This window comes from Danio rerio, chromosome 3 (assembly GCF_052040795.2).
Source record: "Danio rerio strain M-AB ecotype USA chromosome 3, GRCz13ab, whole genome shotgun sequence".
Lineage (NCBI taxonomy): Eukaryota > Metazoa > Chordata > Actinopteri > Cypriniformes > Danionidae > Danio > Danio rerio.
Genome location: NC_141023.1, coordinates 10,096,061 through 10,117,129, shown reverse-complemented (window position 1 = coordinate 10,117,129; position 21,069 = coordinate 10,096,061). Strand labels below are relative to the sequence as shown.

Here is a 21,069-nt window from a genome sequence, read left to right as displayed (position 1 = left end):
ATACTGTATAAAATGATCAAATATGAAATGATAAAACATATGGTATAAATTGTACCCAGCTTAAATGTAAAATTAAAGTTACCAGAGGTAGAAGGAGAGACACAGAGGGAGGGAGAGAGGCAAAGAGAGCAGGCCCAAAAGCCTGATAGCAGTAGAGTCAGAGAAGATAGACTCCAGAGGAGGAGAGGAGCAGAGCAGGAGAGAACCAGGCCAGGAAAAGAGAGGCAGGAAAAAGAGAGACAGAGCCAGAGTTTACCACCTATTTTGTATCTTTCTTGACCATGTGACCACCATTGCTGAGACATTCAAACTGACCAATCAACATGTGACCACACCATAAAACCCCCAAAGTCCACACAACAGGCCCTGATCTTATCAGTATCTGCCTTTGTAGTCAGTATGGACCTTCTTGATTGAAAAAGCATGTTTTGTATTATAAACAAATGCATATGATAATTTAGCCTCTTACAATCCTCCCCTGGCACCGTTGTGACACATAAAGAGGCAAAAAGGTGACATTAATGATGAAAATATGCATTATGATGTGTGCTGCTGTCATCTTCGGACTTCCTGTCCAGGCTGGTTGTAGGAATTAGAATGGTCAGTCTTTGTTGTCCTCCAGCCCTGTGTGAGAGGCTTTAATCGAATGGTGTTGCACTGCTTATATGCAAATTGTCCTTCATACCCCCACAAGAATAGGTGCTGAGGAATGCAGGGAACCCCTGCTCTTCTTTTGAAGTTGATCACAAGACGTGAACCTTTTCTCTATGGATCCTGTATTGGAAAACAGCAAATGGCACAACAAACAGCAGAAGCAAACACACGGCATTTGTCATTGATCAAAGGATTGATGTGGTCAGTTTGAGTTCTCCTCAAGCAAAAATGTCCTTAAATTAATGTAATTTAAATATGGCCAAGATTAAGACAAAATAAAAGCAAACAAGCTCTTTACACAATATCTGGAAACATTAAAATAATTGCTTTACAACAAAATCAACAATAGCTAGTTAAGAGTTTCAGCAAAATATTCAGTGTAACCAAATACAGTGAAATAAACGAATTAATATTCAAAGACAATCACAACTGCATTTAAATGGATTAAATACAAGTAAACACAAATAATATTTGTTGTAGAGATGTCAAAAGTGTTACAAAAGCAACAACAATTCAGCATTTTGGATTTAGAATCACAATTTACATTCTGATATAACTTTGTTTAAACAAAAAATAAGTAACTGGTTAAAAATCAAAAGAAACCAAAATAACAACACAAGATGAAAAATCTATAGTTAATATAAAGTCCGACTGAAAAGACTTAAATAACATGTAAAATCTATATTAAGCTTGTTAGACAAAATAGTGAATTTGACTATATGTGTGTGAAGATTTGAAACATTGTTCTCTGTGTGGCAGTGTTCCAGCTGTGAGGCTATGTGTTTGTGTAAACATGCTCCTAACAAAAGGTGGAAGTTTTACGGTAGTGTGTAAAATTTAGTCCTGTTGTAACAGGGAGCCAGCATGGAATTTGAGCATGAGATGTGAATGTGATCTGGCTCAAAAAACTTCCAAATCAATGTTTTATTTTAAAGAAGCATGAAAAAGTGCAATGTTCAAGGTTGAATCCTGTAAGAAAACATTTTCATTGTTACTGCAGTTATTACACTGGAGCCACAAGGCAACTCTATACTCCTGTTTGTAGTTTAAACTGCAGCTATATTGAGGATAGCACAGTTTACCACTTTTAGGAGATGAAACTCATCCAACAAATGAACACAAGTACCTTAAAATTAATTAATTTTAGCATACAGTTAATTCCTTCTTTATACGTGACATGCGGTCTAGAATGCATCTGTGGCTTCTAAAACCTCAGACCTGAGTGTTTTTACACTTACAGTAAGAAAATCATGTTTTAAGGAATTACTCAGTCTATGTGTACGTGTAGTATCACACAATACCATTGTGTTCTATGGAAATGAAAATGTGAATAACACAAATATAACAAATTTGGAAATGCAAACAGGATCAGCAATTATTAACTTTTATTGCTATTAGGCTGCTAAGCCGCTAGCAAAGGAAGTTAACAGTTGCAGGCCTTGTATTAACAATGCAGTTAGTTCACTAAGTGTGTTATTAGCAGATGAGTTTTTGTTACGTGAAGACCACTGATTTTTGCTCTTTAGTGATTTCCGTTTTCTCAGAAAATAAGGTGGAGGTCTTCCCTGTCCTGATGTCCAACATTGTTCCTCTCTGTGACCAAACTTTTTACAGGTCATACAAAGCCTGTTTTGTTTGCCTGAGGGTTGATTGCTGTGATCATCTGAGGTTTGAGGGTTTTTAAGACTCTCCAATGCTTCTACACCATGCGTCTTTGCTGCGCTATGGTGTGGCATCACCTTAATTACTGAAACGGGCAAACTCTTTTTAGCTACGGCCTCTGAACAAATCATTTCAGATTCATTACAAGTAACTTCATCTGAGAAGTGAACATGCTTTTTAATCCCATCGCTGTTAAGCATTTTGGGAGACACAAACTTCTGTGTTTTTAGCATAGCTTTTAAATCTGCAATGGTGTCTTTTTGACTTTTGCATTTTTCAGCCAGGGCTAACTGTTCAGCTAGTAAATTATCAAGCTGTAACTTGAGATCTAGAATTTTTGCCTCTGACTTTTCTGCCTCTGATTTTTGAACATCATCAAATTCTTCACATCTAGCCTTTATAATTGAAGGTATTTCTGACATTACATTGCGCAGTTTTGAGTAACACATGTAATTTAGTGCTTCAATTATATCACCACGTTTTGATTTCTTTCCATTTTTGCCAATTATATCCCACCATGCAAATAATGTAGAGACTGAGTTTGTTAATTCAAGTCCCTCTTTGTTAAGTTTGCACAATGTAGGTTCAACTTTTTTGGTCCATAAAGCAAAGAATACATCACTTTCTTTAGAAATGAACCCTTCCATCCTTGAGGAGGTAATCTGAAATTTACCAAATTGAACTACTGAAACAAATTACAGTCTTGTAAATTGTTTCATGCAATTTAAGCAAATGGAGAAACAATAAAAGTAGACTTACCCACTCTTGTGGTTAGAAGGCCAATTTTAATCCATTCACCAGGTCAGCTGTTAAAATCCAGCTAAGACCGGCTAAAGTAAATTTCAGAAAAACTCACTGCAAAGGATCCCGGGTTTCGGCACCATCTGTAAGAACGGTCTTTAAACCACAGCGGTTCGAACTGTAGTTCTGCCGAGCGACTAAAAAGTGATCAGCATGATGGTAAAAAACTGTACATTTCTAGTCAAACCATTCTTCTGCAATCTCATACCAAAAACGGAAATAAGGGCAGTATTAATAGCTATAAATGTGGGAGAGCGTTGATATTATGTGATTGTATTGTATTGCTATATGGAACAATTAAGTGTTAATGTTAAATCAAAAGTAATTCACAAATACTTGAAAATGAAATGATTTAATGACAATAAATCTCTATGGTTACAACTGAATTAATAACAAAATACTGTATAAAATGATCAAATATGAAATGATAAAACATATGGTATAAATTGTACCCAGCTTAAATGTAAAATTAAAGTTACCAGAGGTAGAAGGAGAGACACAGAGGGAGGGAGAGAGGCAAAGAGAGCAGGCCCAAAAGCCTGATAGCAGTAGAGTCAGAGAAGATAGACTCCAGAGGAGGAGAGGAGCAGAGCAGGAGAGAACCAGGCCAGGAAAAGAGAGGCAGGAAAAAGAGAGACAGAGCCAGAGTTTACCACCTATTTTGTATCTTTCTTGACCATGTGACCACCATTGCTGAGACATTCAAACTGACCAATCAACATGTGACCACACCATAAAACCCCCAAAGTCCACACAACAGGCCCTGATCTTATCAGTATCTGCCTTTGTAGTCAGTATGGACCTTCTTGAGTGAAAAAGCATGTTTTGTATTATAAACAAATGCATATGATAATTTAGCCTCTTACACTTGGAAATTAATAAAGTTGTGAAAACAAATAAAAGCTATTATTTTCATTTTTTTCAAAGGATCAGAAAAATCTAATCAAATCAAATCACTTTTATTGTCACATCATCAGCAGCAAGTGTGTTATGATCAGTGAAAAGCTTAGGTGCTGACTCCAAACAGTACAAAATACAGACAGTGTAAGTACAACAGCATTTTTTACTCTTCAAAAAAAAAAAAACTGGACAATGTAAAATTGACAACAATATGTACAATGAATAGGTGTCCACAAAGTTATAGGCAGTATTGTTTCAAGTATGGATTGTTTAAAGTGCAGTGCATGCTATATATTGATGGTGTGCAGTGACGGGTATGGAAGAGTCTGTGTGAGGTGTGTTAAGTGTTCATCAGCCTGAGAGTCTGAGGGAAGAAGCTTTCCTTCAATCGGCTGGTGTGTGATCGGATGCTGTGGAACCGTCTGCCTGAGGGTAGCAGAGAGAAAAGTCTATGGCTTGGGTGGCTGGAGTCGCTGATAATTTTCTTGGCTTTCCTCATGCACCGCCTGGTGTAGATGTCCTGGAGGGAGGGAAGCTCACCTCCTACTACGCGTCCAGCAGTTTGCACAATCCTATGTAGACCTTTGCGATTGCTGCTGGTGCTATTCCCATACCAGGTGGTGATGCAGCCAGACAGGATCCTCTCCACAGTGCAGATGTAGAACGAGCAGAGGATGTGGGGGCTCATTCGTTGTTGTGCCTTCCTCAGCACTGCGTCTGTGTGAGCAGTCCATGTCAAATCCTCAGCGATGTAGACTCTAAGAAACTTGAAAGTGCTGACTCTCTCCACTGGTGTCCCGTTGATGGTGATGGGGTGTGTTCTCTCTTCTCTCTCCTGAAATCCACCACCAGCTCCTTGGTTTTGCTGATGTTGAGTGAGAGGTGGTTTTCCTCACACCACTGCATCAGAGTGTGCACCTCCTCTCTGTAGGCCCCTCATTATATGTGATTAGGCCCACCACTGTTGTGTGATCAGCAAATTTAACAATGACAATGGAGCTATGTTTGGCTGTACAGTCATATGTGTACAGGTGTTTTTGTTTTCCAGGTGAGACAGAGCAGTGTGCAAGGTGAAAGCAATTGCATCATCAGTGGAGCGTTTTTTCCTGTTTGCAAATTGCAAAGGGTCAGTGTGAGTGGGCAGTACAGAGCAGATGTGCTTTTTTATCAGCTTCTCAAAGCACTTACTGAAGATGGGTGTCAGAGCAACTGAAACTGGGCTTCAAATCGGGCGTATATGCGGAAGCATGCACTGATAGGGCTTTTCAAACTTCGCCATTGATTCATGGTTTTTGGTTGGGGTAGATACGGACAGTTTTTTTTGGGGACCATGTCTTCTATGCATTTCCTGATGAAGCATGTGACTGTGTCTGAGTATGCTTCAATATCATCATCAGAAGCTGCCCAGAACATATCCCAGTCCACGTGATCAAAACAGTCTTGAGTTGTTCCATCTTCAGTTTCTGCCTGTAAACAGGCAAGAGCAGAACAGAAGAGTGATCTGGTTTGACAAACGGTGGGCGGGGGAGGGATTTGTAGGCGTCCCGGAACAGCGAATTGCAGTGGTCAAGAACACGGTCACCACGCGTGTTTGTGTTGATGTGTTGATAGTATTTTGGAACGATTTTCCTTGGCGTTGTTAGAGTCCCCTGTAACAATAAACGCTGCCCCGGGTGTGCGGTTTCCTGCTCGCTTATGCTCCCATAGAGTTCCTGAGCGCCTGCTCTGTATTGGCTTGAGGGTGGATGTACACAGCTGTAATTATAACCGCTTTGAACTCCCTATAGGTAGCCAGTATGGCCGACACCGAAGCATAAGATATTCCAAAACAGGAGATCAAAATGATCTAACAGGGTGTATGTTCCTATCATCACACCATGAGTTGTTAAAGGGTCACGAAACACCAAAACACATTTTTTGAGCTGTTGACAGTCGTATATGTGTCCCACACTGCTAAAAACACTATTAGGACACCTATATTTCACTAAAAAGTGTAAATTGGTTGTTTTTGCGTTATTTCAAGCAAATTTGTACTTCCGGTTTGAAACGAATTTTTGAAGCTGCGTCACGGTCATGACATAATAGCGTGTATTCCAGCGTGCAGACTGGACGTCTGTGCCAGAGTGAGTCTTATTACGTCTTACAGTGTGTTGCATTAATGCATGAGTAAGGCTTGGTTCAAACCAATCAGCGTGCTCTATTGTGCAACTTCATTAATATTCATTACTGTCACAGTGTAGAGGGCAAAGACGCCACACTGTGTTGGCAAAACAATAGTGAAGTGTTGCTTTTATAGTTTGCTGCAGTTAGGTTTCGTTTTCATTTTCTCTCTGTGAGAGCTCAGACTCACGTGTGGATTACAGTGTACGCGACGCTCGACAACAATAACTTACGTGTCTAAGGGGGATTATTGTTTACCTGAGAGCTGTTCTCATCTGCAAACGCTGAGATCCGGATTCGCTTGTAGTCTCCTCTTAATAAAGACGCGGCTCTAGTTGCTGGTGATTGTCCTGTCTCTACAGATTTGGTAAGTGAGCGACCAGTGCTCTTTGTTTATTCAGTTCGTATTTTATTCGTATCAAACAAACTATTGCACCGAGTGCAATAGTTAGCACTAACAGTTACAACCAAACTATAACCTCGTGTTGGATTTCTGACGCTACCTGCCATGTGTATCTAAGTTTCCGGGAAATGCTGAGTGCTGAAATGCTTTTTTTTTCTCACATTCGCCGTGCGGTATTAAACATTGCATGAAAAATACACGCTAAGAGCAGCGCCTCGAATCAAATATCACGTTTGTCGGGAGGGACATTAATGAATTCCCTGAATGAAAGAGCCAAACTGCAGTTAAAGTCCACCATTTAATAATTTGGCAAATAATTCGACTACAGATGTCCATGTAAACACAGTCACTTTATCCCCTTTGTGTGTGTGTGTGTGTGTGTTTGTGTGTGTGTTTTGACTCTGAAATTCAGCGCACCCAAATAGACACTCCCACACCAAGCCTCTTTTCTTCCTCCGACACTCCCCCCTAAACTGAGCTGTACACGCCCACTTTTCTGACTTTTTCCAAAGTAGAGGTGTGAAAACACCCTGCTGAAACGAGGGGGTTACATGGCCCTTTAATAAAGAAACACACAACTCCTCCTTTGCTTTTCCCTGCAAGTTCTTTCGTTCTATCCGCGCTTTGCACGGACAACCCCAAAAGTTCAGCAGCTGTGTCTGGTCCCTCCGCAGATAGCCAGGTTACAGTTAGCCAGCAGAATGGTGGGGAGCGGAAGTCGAAATCCACAGTATCTTAGTCTGACGAGGACGCCGGCTTTCTTTTCTCTTTTCCTGCTGCGTATCCTTCGTCGCTTCGGTTGTGTGACCCAGACAAATTACTCTGTTGCTGTGTTCTTTAACAGAGCGTTGTTAAAGAACTCAAAATCCGGTTTTCGATGTGGAATGAGGGAGCCAATTTCCCGAAGTGTGTATCTGTCGTAGGTAATGAGAGTGTGTACATCCAGTATGAAAAATGACAAAAATACAAGTAAAACACACAAAACACAACAGAGTTTGCTGGGAGCTCACAACACATCGGCCATGCTCAGCGCCATCTTGATGACGTATCAGTAAAAGTAACTATTCATTTAGAAAGGGAATTACACTACTCCTTGTGAAGTAGATTAATCATTTACAAGTTTTGCAAAACTTAAGATCAGCTTGTAGCAAGAAATCGATTGTTTAAGTTAATTTTTCTGAGGCAAACAATACAATCCATTTGATTATAATGGGATTTATTGACTAGTCTGACATACAACAAACAAACGCACGAACATAACATCAAACAGAACAAAAACGTGGAAAAGAAAACAAGCGAGAAAATGAAAAGTTTAGATAATGGCAAATCTACCTCAGTTCCACACATTATTAAGGATCACCAAGATTATAAAAACACCTTTTTGGTCAGGGGCACACAGCTTAATGCATAACTATATACCTGGATTTAGTGGGTTTTTCTCTCTTTTTGCGCGAGTTTCTCTCATGCGCTGAAGTCCTTTTGTGTCTGTTCTGGATGCACAAAGCTTGCGATGCGGATTGGAGGATACGCGAGGCGCAAACTTTTATCTGAGTTTACTTTGCCGGGAAAATAAAAAAACGCAGACTCAAGAGAGGCACGATGGTACAGAAATGCGGTTTGCCCCCTCAAAGAGAGGCACCTCTAAAGAGCTTTTTTCTGAGATTTTTTTCTGCCCTGAGCTTTGGGCGTAGATGGGTTTTAACTGTTGGTCAAGACACACCCATCTTTTACTGACTGACTTATGGTTTCATGGCAAAGTTTGGGCAGGAGATTTTCTTTGTCTCTGGACCGCTCCTATAAATAATGAGGGACCTCCCTCAACACAGAGATTGACCTTAACTATGAGCATTAAATAATGCAAACCATACAAGTTATTATCATGCACTCAGCATCATGTATTGTAAAATAGCAGGAGAAACAAAATGATAGTAAACATGACACTCTAAACACACATTAGATAGCATTTAGGCATTTCTACAGTATACTGTATAAGGCTCAAAAGGGACTTTATTAAAGCATGCATATACTGTTTTAACTACTTTCAAAATTTTTCCTTCGAATCTGGAGGGGGCTTCGGAATGTGATTGAGTTTGTAAAAGCTGGAAGGAGGGAATTTACTCCGTTTCCCCATCTGCAATTTAGGTTAAACAGTGCCAATGAGTCCCTAGCATGCAATAAGCATCTCAGGGTATCGAGGTATCATGCACAGCGACCTTTGCTCCAGACTATCTGGAGCCAAACAACAAACTTTTAAGCCAGAATAAAATATGGGCTGAAGTGAGGTGACTTCCTTTCTTCAGCTGCGGCCCATTTGCTACAAATACTTCATTTTGGGGGTAAGAATATGTGACTATCTCTGTCATGTAGTGGCCGGGAAGTGCAAAACAACATTACAAAGTGTGAAACACTTTAACTAAGCTTGAGACAAATTTACATTTTGGTAAACTATTTTACTTATCATAAGACACAATTGCATAGGAAAAGCGTTTTTACCAGTCCCAAAACAAATTTGCAATGACAGATATTTTTTTCTGGAAAGGGAATGTACCACACACTGGAAGTGACGCGAAATGTACCACACACCGTTTTGTTATTTAGAGCTATTCTGAGAAAATGTAAGCGTGAGAGTATGTAGAAGCATGTAAAAAAGTTAACACGAGTCCACAACCAAAGCACATCATATGACCTGGGTTCGAATCCCATTGATGACATAAACTATACATTTATTTATTTATATTAATTTTGGTTATTTACTGTTTCTGCCACACAAGTTTTAAAATTAATAATGTTTACAATGACACTGACACCAAGTAATAAGAATATTTATTCGGTATGGGAATATTTTGTTGCTGTGAAAAAGTGATAAATCTGCCAATCTGAAAAGTGAATAGTTTACATCTGGAAAGGTGCACCAGTTAACACGGACACCAGTTAAACCATAACACTGGCTTCATTCAGTTTACTTTTAGCAGTCCTTAAGCAGATGTTTACACCATGTAGACTTAACATCATATCCATGATTACAGGGTACAAGTGGCCCTCTTTAAAATATTGAGCACATTGATGCAGTATGTCTGGTGTTTTCGTCTGGTCTGCGTCTTTTAGAAATGCCAAACACCGACCACAGGTAAAGCAAAATCGTGTTAAGCTGCTCAAACGGGCAAAACATCCCTTGACTGCTTTCCATGTTCGGTCACCATAAACTTTATTTACGCTATGTACTCCACAACAAGAATATACCACGCTCGCCACCAACGACAACAATGCATTTCATTGCGTCACCTCCGGTGTGTGGTACATTCACTTTCCTTAAAGAATCTTATTCATTAAATGTCCAATTGTATTTTATTAACATCTACCCAAAACCTAAACCCAGCAATCACAGTATTGTAAAAATATTAATTATTGTTTTACAGTGTTACAAAAATGATGCTAAATTGATGACGCATCAGCAGCTGTATCCTATCTAGACTACACCATGAAACAGTTACATGGTTAAAATAGATAAAATCACGATTTCTGAGTATTTGTACAAGGATTCAAACCCAAAAGCCATTTGAAGCACTCTAGCAACTTGCACAAACACGGTTCACTAGGCTATATGACATACTGTATAGGTTTAATCTGATCCTGTCAGTCAAACGCAGATTCACCAGTGACCTTATTCTAAAATGCGGAAGTGCGGCGGTTTTCACGATTGTCTTAGAACTTCCGTTTCAGTCGCCTATGGGAGAAATGACAAGGAATAATAAACGGCAAAAAACGGTCAAACTACTTACACTACAAACAAATGTTTGCATGACTATACAGACCAAGTAGAATAATATAACAAGGAAATATCAGTTTGCAACATCAAACAGCGAAACGAGCAGTTTTTAATGTCTAAAAATGAATGTAAGTGAATAAGACCGGAAGTCTCATGCCAAAAAGATTCAAATGGCAGCGCCCACTCCTCTGCGGAGAATAAGCTCAATAATGATCAATGCTTTGAATCGCTTTAGTCACGTGACCAGGTGTTTCGAAACACTTTAGTCACATGACCTGGGTGTTTCGGATCATACTTCGGTGCAGTGTTTCGAAACACTTGAGCTTCGGGATTTCAACACTGTGTTGAAATTTCAGTTTCACGTCAGCCATCCCTAATGATAAGTAAAAATGTTTTTCAAAATGTAAATTTGTCTCGAGCTTCGTAAAAGTGTTTCACACTTTGTAATGTTGTTTTGCACACCCGGCCACCATACTGTCAGGAGAAACCTCTTGTCAGTCAAGACAGGATAACATGAAACTGTAATAAAGATGTGTAAGAACTGACATATGCCAATCTTTCTGTCTGCAGAGAGCCTTAAACCATGGATCAGCTTTTTCACAGCAACAAGAGAATTTGCTATTTTCGCACTAGTTGTTTATTCAGGTAAATCCACATTTCACACAACTGAGGCTATGTTCATTGTTCTTATTCACAGTGCTTTATGAAAAAAGACAAATAGTGTATGACTGCAGCAGTCTGGCACTCATTTAGTATCCCAGCATTACAGTCTTATTTGAGTGTAATTGTCTCAGAATCCTAATTTCACTAATGTCTGTCATGTAGTGTAAATTTAACGTGTTCTGCCTTCATTGTACAAGAGAAAGTATGAGTCAAAATGTTAACCATACAATGTGTCAGATATTTTTCTAAATTAAAATAACAGGAGTGCATTATTTATAGTTTACAGTATTTATAATTTATTGCATGTGCTTTGTTGCCTTTGTTAAAATATGTTGATGTACATGTGATGGTCTCCATGTTTTTGCACAGATTATGTTAATATGATAATAGCAGGGACTTGTGTTTGCATTTTAAATTTGACATTTTCCTTGAGGAAACTATTCTACAATCACAGTCAGTTTTAAAGATGTAGTGAACAAAACTAAGGACATTATTGATCTCGTGTGACTTTAATTTCTGTAGTTTTTTTCTCATATCGCTGGAAAAAGAGAACACCTAAATCAGACAACACACATCTTCTGATTTATAGTGTGTACACTGGAATTCTTGTGGTGATATGCCTCATATTTACTACAGGTAAGATTTTTTGTTTATCAAACATGATAGCTAAGTACATAGAAAAGATACGAAACAGTTTCTAACTTTTAACTGTGTTTGTATTTGTTTGATTATTATTGATTATTAGTGGACATTTTAAAGTGTTGCTGTCGAGAGCAACAAAGAGAGAGAAGCCAGACTCAAGGTAAACACATTTTTTTTTCGTTTTACCCCATTAGTTATACCCCAATAAAGCTATTATTAGAGCTAAGAACTGATCAAGTATTACTAAATATTAATTAATGTACTATTTCAGTACACTAAACAAAAGTTTAGCCATATGTTGCTGTTGATAAATCCAAAAAAAATGAAATATAAATAAATATTTATTATAAATAAACATAATAAATAATTCAGACTTTTACCAGCCGCCTTGCTTGAACTGACACTATCTAGCATCATGTGAATAATCAAAAACTCAGAGTTTTATCTTGAGCTGTGAGCAGACCACATTTATCTCCTCTCTGTAGCTCTGTATTTGGAATCCATTTCCACGTTCATGTTTGACCATTTTTTTGTTAGTTCTTGGATGCAAGAGGATTCGGGATTTTTATTTCTCAATTGGCATAATGTTTGTTTTACAATATCCCCAGTTAATCTTCTTATTTGAATTTGCGTCTCTAGGTGACACTGTTTACTGATCTCTTGCTGAATTATTACACTGATAAGAAACAAGTAGTTTGTAAAAAAAAAATCTTACTATTATTCACTAGAACTACTGAGAGGAGTCTGGATGCAGACCTGGTGCAGTGCAATCTGAGCTGCGTCCAATGCTTTTTAATGGGCTCACTTAACCCTACCCCTAACCCAATCAATCACAGTGATGTCACTCACTCTTTAACTGGAAGTTAAATGCTCTAAAAGATAGCCACTTTTAAACTCCTATTTAGGAGCCTGTTGCGAATTTTAATCCTACTTGGCTTCACACAGCAAAGCCAGACCCGTAACAATAAATAATATTAAATTAAAATAATTAAAACTCCTCTAAATTAATGAGGAGCCCGGAGTCTAATCCTGTTCAAAAGCAAAAACAAAGACAAAGACGAATGACCAAGAAAATAACGTAAAGTCAAATTTATTTGACGTTTAAACTTTAAAAGGAGACAATAAAAAGCTTGCAGAGGTAAATGGCAAAATAACAAACAAAACGCAACAACTAAGTTTTTAAACCTCTTACCTGCACATAAATTTTAACAAATAAAATAACATTCACTTACCTCCCTGCTAACCACAAAACATGAGAAAAAAATATAATAAAACAAAAACCTCCTCAGCATACTTGTCTTCGTATAGATCTCAAAGTCAACACTCAGCGCACACTTTCAACAATTTCACAAAGTAAGTACAACACAGTTTCTACTTCACAACACAAGCGGGAGAGAGGAGACTCTCTGAAAAACGTTCTAGTCCGGTTTAAATGGTCTTCACTAACAAGCCGGCCTCCACATGCTGGCATCTGATTCACCGCACCCGTGCGGTAATGATGAAACCTATACGAGACAGAGGTGGAGAGAAAAGCACCACAAGCAAATGCAATGCATACACAAAAACAATCAAAAAAACTCATTTATTTATATATATATTTTTTTATATTAATTAATCAAAGAAAATACGTTACAGAGCCAGTTAAAATAATGTGTTAGCAGACGATGATAATAATACAGTCTCTGTTATTATATTGACTGATAGTACATATGTAGTTGGAAAGTTACTCACAGAAAGCAGAATGTACAGTATTAGACTAGGGGAGCGCAAACACAAAGTAACGCGGGTTAAATGTAACACAGAGTTTTAAGTATTTGCTTAGGGTTAACCATAGTACAGTGTCAGCAAACGTCCTCCTGCCAATTATTGTAAAATTCTGCGAAATTTGCATGAGAAACGCGGGAGAAACCATTTTTGCAGCAAACATTTTTTATTATAGTCGATATTTTTTTATTAATTTTTTTTTTTTTGTATGTTAGTAAAATCTTTTATTGTTGTGATCACTGTCTTCTAGGCTAAAAGATAAAACCATTTTGAAAGATGTAAAACACACAGTGACTGCTAGCCAGTTTTGAGGAAAACATACAGTGGGGTTAGTTGTAACAGGGCACAATTGGGCCATACTGTTAGACACTAATTAAACTAATAAAATAATTTGTAAAATTTTGAGTGTAACTTTGAGAAGTTTTTAAATAATTTTTTTACATTTTTTTTTATATAGAAAAAATTGTTTTAATAGAAAAAATATTTTATTGCTAATAATGCAAATGAATGCATTTTATAATAATGGATAATAATGCAAATATATTCAAATGTGTTTATTCAATAAACAAATAAATACATTAACTTACTGTGGTATGCAGAATAAAAAAGAAATGAGCCAACTACTAAGGAAATATAGCTACTATTTAAAGTAAACTGAATTTAAATTAATTGTGTGAAATCTACCTTTGTAAGCATGTGTTACTACTAATCCTCTGTCTGTTACAACTTGCCCAGTGGGTGGGGTAAAGTTACATTTTTACTCCTGGCACTTTTGGCAATACTGCACAGAAACCATAGGTCCGGCAAACACAATGTCAGTGCTCATTTGTAGGAGAGGCTTGTGTGTTATAGGTAAAAAAATATGGTTTGTCCAACCCCATTACTTTGTTCATAATTTGACCAAAACCAAAAAGTGTTACCTTGTTCTTCGCTCTCCCATACCTCTAATTGTAGTGTTTTTACTGTGTGTGTGTTTGTGTACTAAAATATGTATTTTATTTTAGGACATATATGTTTTCCTTTTGGGGTTTTGGATTTCATCTTATGGCTGGCCTGTATATCATTTTCTCTTCGTCCGCCAGCCAAATGTAAGTTCATTTAATTCTTGCATGGATAATTAAGTGTTATTTTAAGTTTTATGTGACTAGAAATATAACCTAAACTATTTAAATGAGATGGTATTAAACAGAAGCTCTCCATTGTACTAGCGTTGTAATTGCATCTTGAATTAAAATGAGTTAAAATGAGTAAAAAGTGTAACTGTAAATATGATAATTGTGTTGTGAAAAGTGAGCCATGAGTAGGCCCACATGGAATCCGCTTGCACAGAATTACGCAGATTTTTAGCCCATCATTGAATCAGTTTATTTACTTGTGTATATGTGTTTAAATTTATATTTATTCAGTTTTTAAATTATTTCAGTATAATTATTGATTAATATGAACATATTCATACAATTTATTAACAATGCAGTTTGTAAAGTATAATTTTCTGTCTTTTAGTGGAGTTATTATATGAGAGCTTTGTTCACCAAATAAGTGGATCTAATTGGATTTGCATTGTAAACATTTAATAAAAGTTAAAAAGAAATTACATTTTATTTTATATATTAAGGTTTTAGTTATGATACTCCCAAAATAATTCTGCATAAATTCACAGATTTTTACCACAATTCTGCGCAGAAATAGCAGATAATGTCCACAGATTCTGTCTGGACCTAGTCATGACAAAGTCCCTTTAAAATGATTAATTGCCTTTTTTTGAAACTCTTCTAGAGGAGATATTTCAATGAGGAAAATATAGAGTCAGTAAATATACTGTATCCATCATGTTTAAACTCTCAAATGCTGGGCTACAAAGTTTTAGCCAGATTTATTTGTGATTTTCACCTTTTGAGATCAGGTGATCAAATCTTGTTGAGGACCTCCATCAGTTCCGGTTTGGTGCAGATTATGCATCACTGTTGCGGGACCAATACTTTTTAAGGCTATTCTGAGCAGATCATCTGCTTTTCCTGAATGGGGAATGACAGATGCATTCATAAATGCCTTCATTCAGATAAATGACGGTGCACTTTACATATTTATAAATGATCGTAATTGCAAAAAGTATTGTGTCAAAATAGCCAGAATAGTTATTAGCGGTTAAATTGTTGCAGTTTTTTTTAAAGTACTTCAACCAATGATTTAAAAGCTAAAGTCACAAACAATAAAAAGTAGATACTGTTGGAAATGACAACATTGCAAGATGTGTGTTTTAGACTGCATTGGTGGATTGAGGCTAAAAAAAACCTGTAAAATTATAAATTTGGTTATTGGCTTTGGAAAATTTGTTGTAATGTTATCATAAAGAATGGAAGTTAAAACTCTTTGATTTAAAGGGATAGTTCACCCAAAACTAAAAACTGTCATCATTTACTCACTCATTACTTGTTATAAACTTTTTAGAATTTCTTTCTTATGTTGAATACATGTTGAATTGGCTTTATGCTATTTGTTTTTTATTAAGAAGGGTGGGTAAATGACAGAATGTTCAGTTTTCAGCTTTAAGGGAAAAATTAATAAATTAACAGAAGGGCAAATTGATCACAGTTGGTTAAAAAACATGTTTTTAGGGTCAATTTTAATTTCATGCTGCTGATGACAGTGAATTGATCTGCATCAGATCTGAGATCAGTTTTAGTTTGTGACTTGTGAAATGTAATGAATGTTTATAATCATCTTTTCATTGTCAGGTCACTGCAAAGCATGGATTGCAGTATTGGGGATAATGACAATATTAATTCTGGATATCATCCTATTGATGTATGTTCATCTGGCTCTATTGGAAGGGGATAAAGGTCTGTTGATTTAATTTTTAAATTATTTTGTACAATTAATTTTTTTTCTTTCTTTTTTTTTCTTTCTTTTATTCTGTCTTTCTTTTTATTAATACATTTAAACAGATAAAGCATGGTTTGTATTATTTTTCTTTTTTTAATGCAAGATCTTTTTGTTGGAAAATTCAAGTTAGGATTGTTGAGCTGGAACAATGATTAATGTGTAATATTTAATAACATTTTATAGATTTAATCGGAACACAGTGAGTTTAGTGATAATAATAGCTTCTAGTCATCTGTTTATTAGACACGTTATGCAGTTTAAAAAGTGCTGTTTTTAATTGACAGAGCGCTTGGGGTGGATCTGTGTCATTTCATTTCATGAAGTTCTGAAGATTATCGCAATCTTTGTGCGAGGTATCTTCCATCGCTGATTTACAATGCTTTTCCAAATAGCAGTACACATTAAATTTATGAAACTAAACTTTACCACACAAAATGTTGTTGGTTTGACCTGCATGTTTGGTTTATACTATATTAATGACTTCATTTTGCACATTACATTGTCTTGTTCTGGGCTGATTCTGGTAAAATTGACATTTTTGGACATTAATTCATTTACTACTAATCAATTGGTAAAATATTGTCTTGGGCAGGGGTGTCCAAACTTGGTCCTGGAGGGCCAGTGACCTGCTGAGTTTAGCTCCATCTTGCTTCAACACATCTGCCAGAAAGTTTCTAGTATACAGCCTTATGCAAAAGTTTGGCCACCCCTGATAATTTTCATAATTGCAAGCCATAGCCTGCTGGCCTTCAAATCAGTAAATTCATTTGAATATATAGAGAAAACGCAACGTTTAATTTTTGACATAACATTTATTTAATCAACAGATGCTATGCAATTTAAGTCATAACAAAAACAGACAGGTGCAATAATTTGGCCACTCCAACAGAATAATGACATCAATTTTTTATAGAGTCACCGTTTGCTAAAATAACAGTCTGTAAACGCTTCCTATTCACCTTATTCTCAGCTGATGAGTGGGCGCTGCCATTTGAATCTTTTTTGTCTCGCGACTTCCGGTCACATTCACTTCCATTCATTTCTTGACGTTAAGAACTGCTCGTTACGCTGCTTGATGTTGCAATTTAATATTTTCTTATTATAATATGCTACTTGGTTTGTGTAGTCATGCAAACAATTGTTTGTTGAGCAAGTAGTTTGGCCATTTTCTGCCGTTTATTATTCCTTGTCATTTCTCCCATAGGCGACTGAATCGGAAGTTCTAAGACAATCGCGAAAACAGGCGCACTTCCGCATTTTAGAATAAGGTCAATAGTCAGTGATAAGTCCCTGAATTCTTGCTGCAGGCATTTTGGGCCATTCTTACTTGCAAAATTCATTCTTCCTTGCATAAAAAGATCATGAACAGCTTTTTTAAAAATCAATCTATAGATTTTCGAAGATGTCCAAGTCTGGGGACTGAGATTACCATTTTAGAACATCGTCTCATGTCTGAGCATGAATTTCTTGGTACAGTAAATCTGGAACTGTGCTTTGGGTCATTGTCCTGCTGAACGTCAAACCATGCCATAACTTCAGCCTCTTGACTGATTCCTCAACATTGTTCTTCAGAATCTGTGGATACTGGATGGAATCCATGCTATCTTTAACTCTGACAAGGTTTCCAGTACCTGTGCTTGCCACACATCCCCACAGAGTGATGGATCCTCCACCATATTTTACAGTAGGGAGCAGATTCTTCACCTGGAATGCTTTCCTTTTTTTGCCATGCAAAGTGTCTATGCGTGTGGCATCTCTCCACAGTATGTTTTTCCAAAATGATTCAGGCTTGTCCAGATGAGCATTTGTATACCCAAAAGACTCTTCTTGTTTGCAGAATGCAGAAAAGCCTTTTTCTGCATCACCTTCCATTGAACTGTTCTTTGTGAAGAGTGCATTGAACTGTGGAACAATTATTAGCAGCAAGATGTTCCTGGAGCTCTTTGGAGGTGGTCTGTAGTTTATCTGTGACTATTCTAACCAGGGGCGGACTGGCCATCTTGCAGACCGGGCACTTTCCGGTGGGCCAAAGTACTTTTTGGGCCGGGCTGATCATCGTCTTATGATCGGATCGGCCCATAAAAGGCTTAGCAGCCTATCGTTTTTTTTTTTCTGCCTTATTGATTGACGCTGCTGTGATTTGTGACTCTCTTAAAGTAGATGCTTTTTTTCCTGGACAGACAGACCGGGCCGGCCCATGTGACACTCTGCAGCCCATTGGCTCTTTTCGGTATTGACATTGGGCTGGCCCCATCACAAACTCCTATTTTGTACTCCGTGTGAGCGTGCGTCGTCTGTGTGTATTTGTCAAAATAGTCGAGAGAAACGCAAGGGAGGAGCAGAGAAATCGCGGGAAATACACTGGCGTTTCATTTAGTCTGAAAAGTTCTCTGTTCATTCTCGTACACGGCTAAAAACGCAAATCACGTGACCACACACATGCACACTCTCTGCCCAGAGCTGCAGCCAGTAGTTCAGCGGGTGAGCATAAACCCCAGGTGAGAGTATAGTGCATGTCAGACAGACAGTTCATCTGCTGGATGATCTCATCTCACTATAGTTGTTAAACGTGATATTGAATTCATCTTGTTGTCTCTATCTAACAATTCTTATGTCTTTTGAATCACTTGTTCTCAGTTAACTGTTTTGGCTGAGTGCAAAGATAAGCTAATAATATATCAATTTATGTAACCACATACACTGATTCTGCACATTGACTGATTGATTACCTTTATCGTTTAAATTTAATGTATGTGATACGTATATGTACGTATAATGGCCATTATTGGTTATTAAAACTGATATTCTGCAAAAGAGACAGGGTAAAGTTCATTCTTTTCAATGGAAATGACAGGAGGCAGTTATATTTAAGCCCTGTTTTGTTATAAATATGCAGAGTGAAGATGATGCTCATATAAATATGCAGCTACACGAGGCTGTTTGGTGTCTGTTAATCATAATATCAAAATGAAACAAATTTGACTTATATTATGTTTTCACTGTTTAGATAGTGAAACAGCAAGCAGGATGAGGTGAAAGAGGTTCAAATGTAACACTGTTCCATTTGAAGATTTACCCATGCATTAGCAGGCAGTTTTTGTTATGTTTATTATTGAATATAGGCTGAGTGAATAGTGTGTTGAATAAGCTAAGTTGGCTGTAGTGTATGAGTGTGTGTGAATGAGTGTGTATGGGTGATTTCCAATATTGGGTCGTGGCTAGAAAGGCATCTGCTGCATAAAACATGCTGAAATAGTTGGCAGTTCATTCCACTGTGGCAACCCCTGATAAATAAGGGACTTATGCGAAGAAAAATAAATGAATGAATAGTGTATTTTTTAGAACTCAACAAATATCTTTATGGACAGTATACAGAAATTAAATTGAGATTAAAGTTTGTATTTATTTATTTATTTCATATATATGGCTTTTGTGTTTTATAGAATATGAGTTGATAAAAATATTGGACGTGCATAGATAGATAGCATTTTGATTGAATTTAGTGGGCCGCTCTGGCCCAAAATGCCAGGGCCGATTTTTTGCCCCAGTCCAGCCCTGATTCTAACCATTCTTCACCTTTGCCTTTCAGATATTTTTCTTGGTCTAGCACATCTTTCCTTCACAAGAGCTGTTCATGTTTTTACATCTTTCTCAAAATTCATGTTGGTGAATTAGTTTTTAAGTCATTAGAGTGTTCTTTTGAGTTTCCCATGTTGCTACTTTCAGGTTCACAATAAGGACAAGCATAACTAGTAATCAGCTATATTAAATATCCTTTTTCATGATTGTTGTACCTGTGTTAGGATTGTTAAGGTTCACTGAGTCACTCAAATAAATTTTGTGTTGTAATCAATCAGCATTAAATAGCTACAGGCTTTGAAATCCACACAAAAGAGAGGGTGCCCAAACTTCTGCATAGCCTATTTTTTTAGTTTCAGTTAATTTAGTTTCAGTAATTTTACACATCTCAATACTGCTACACTACATATTTGGGCCTGAAAATCATGACATTATCTAGCTTTCTCTAGAAACTGAATGGCATGATCTTCTCTTTGCTGTGTTCACACCAGACGCAGAATGCGCGGATAAATTGCGCTATTTGCTCATAAATAGACTCATAAACATTTTTAATTACTCACTTCATTCCAGCGTCAAAATCCGCTTCATTTGCACATCAAATTCTCTTCAGAACAGACGTGGATTCACGTCATAGGCAGGGTTTCTGTCTGCCTGGTGACTCTAACTTCAGTGCTAAATGGCTAACATGGATTTTATTGAGAGAATAGCTTTGTTTATGTACTCTAGGAAGGCTGAAAAACAGCATTGATTTATTGGAGCCGTGTCTGATACCACTAGATCCAGCTTTGTGAGCTCATAAACTCCTTCAGAAACTATACCTGATGGAGGCTTTTAGCGGTACTTCTGACTGAGTCAAGCCCAGTTTGATGAACTGTTGTCTGTGTTGGCTGGAGGATTTTCCCCTGGTTGTTAACAACAAGCGCTACGTCATAATTACACCCCCACAAGGGCAAGCTCCTGATTGGTTAACTTGTCAAACGCACAAAACGTGTCATTCACGCAGCACCATTCGCATGTTTTGCACTGCAGGATATCTATTCATGCCTTTGCATTGACTGAACATGTAAATCACTCGTGCTTGATGCTTTTTCCACATCTGGTGTGAACACAGCATTCTAAAGAAAGAGCACATTATAATGCAGCCACTCAGGGAACTGTTGCTGCGTGCCAATTCACATACTATCCATCCTAT

General features: G+C 37.3%; 2 protein-coding genes and 1 long non-coding RNA gene across 10 annotated transcripts in view; 2 read left to right on the top strand and 1 right to left on the bottom strand.

Annotated features, from left to right (window-relative positions):
• The window catches only part of LOC141381140 (uncharacterized), a 686,936-nt gene that overhangs the window by 130,494 nt on the left and 535,373 nt on the right, over positions 1-21,069 (bottom strand). The gene's annotated exons all lie outside the window — the stretch shown is intronic.
• The window catches only part of si:ch211-190o19.1, a 491,573-nt gene that overhangs the window by 365,356 nt on the left and 105,148 nt on the right, over positions 1-21,069 (top strand). The gene's annotated exons all lie outside the window — the stretch shown is intronic.
• Positions 1-21,069, top strand: part of LOC141381138 (uncharacterized) — a 41,550-nt gene that overhangs the window by 7,165 nt on the left and 13,316 nt on the right. For 3 of the 8 annotated variants that reach the window (XR_015480415.1, XM_087243934.1, XM_087243935.1), the window contains exons 7-12: positions 10,917-10,991; positions 11,532-11,645; positions 11,755-11,811; positions 14,420-14,503; positions 16,151-16,255; positions 16,583-16,651. Coding sequence is in view for 4 of the 8 variants with exons in the window: in XM_087243934.1 (XP_087100060.1) it covers positions 10,917-10,991; positions 11,532-11,645; positions 11,755-11,811; positions 14,420-14,503; positions 16,151-16,255; positions 16,583-16,651 (504 nt within the window). In the remaining 4 variants the exon portion in view is untranslated. Of the gene's footprint in view, positions 1-10,916; positions 10,992-11,531; positions 11,646-11,754; positions 11,812-14,419; positions 14,504-16,150; positions 16,424-16,582; positions 16,906-21,069 lie in introns of all 8 variants that reach the window. The other 5 variants (XM_087243936.1, XM_087243937.1, XR_015480414.1 and 2 more) reach the window with 4 other exon arrangements.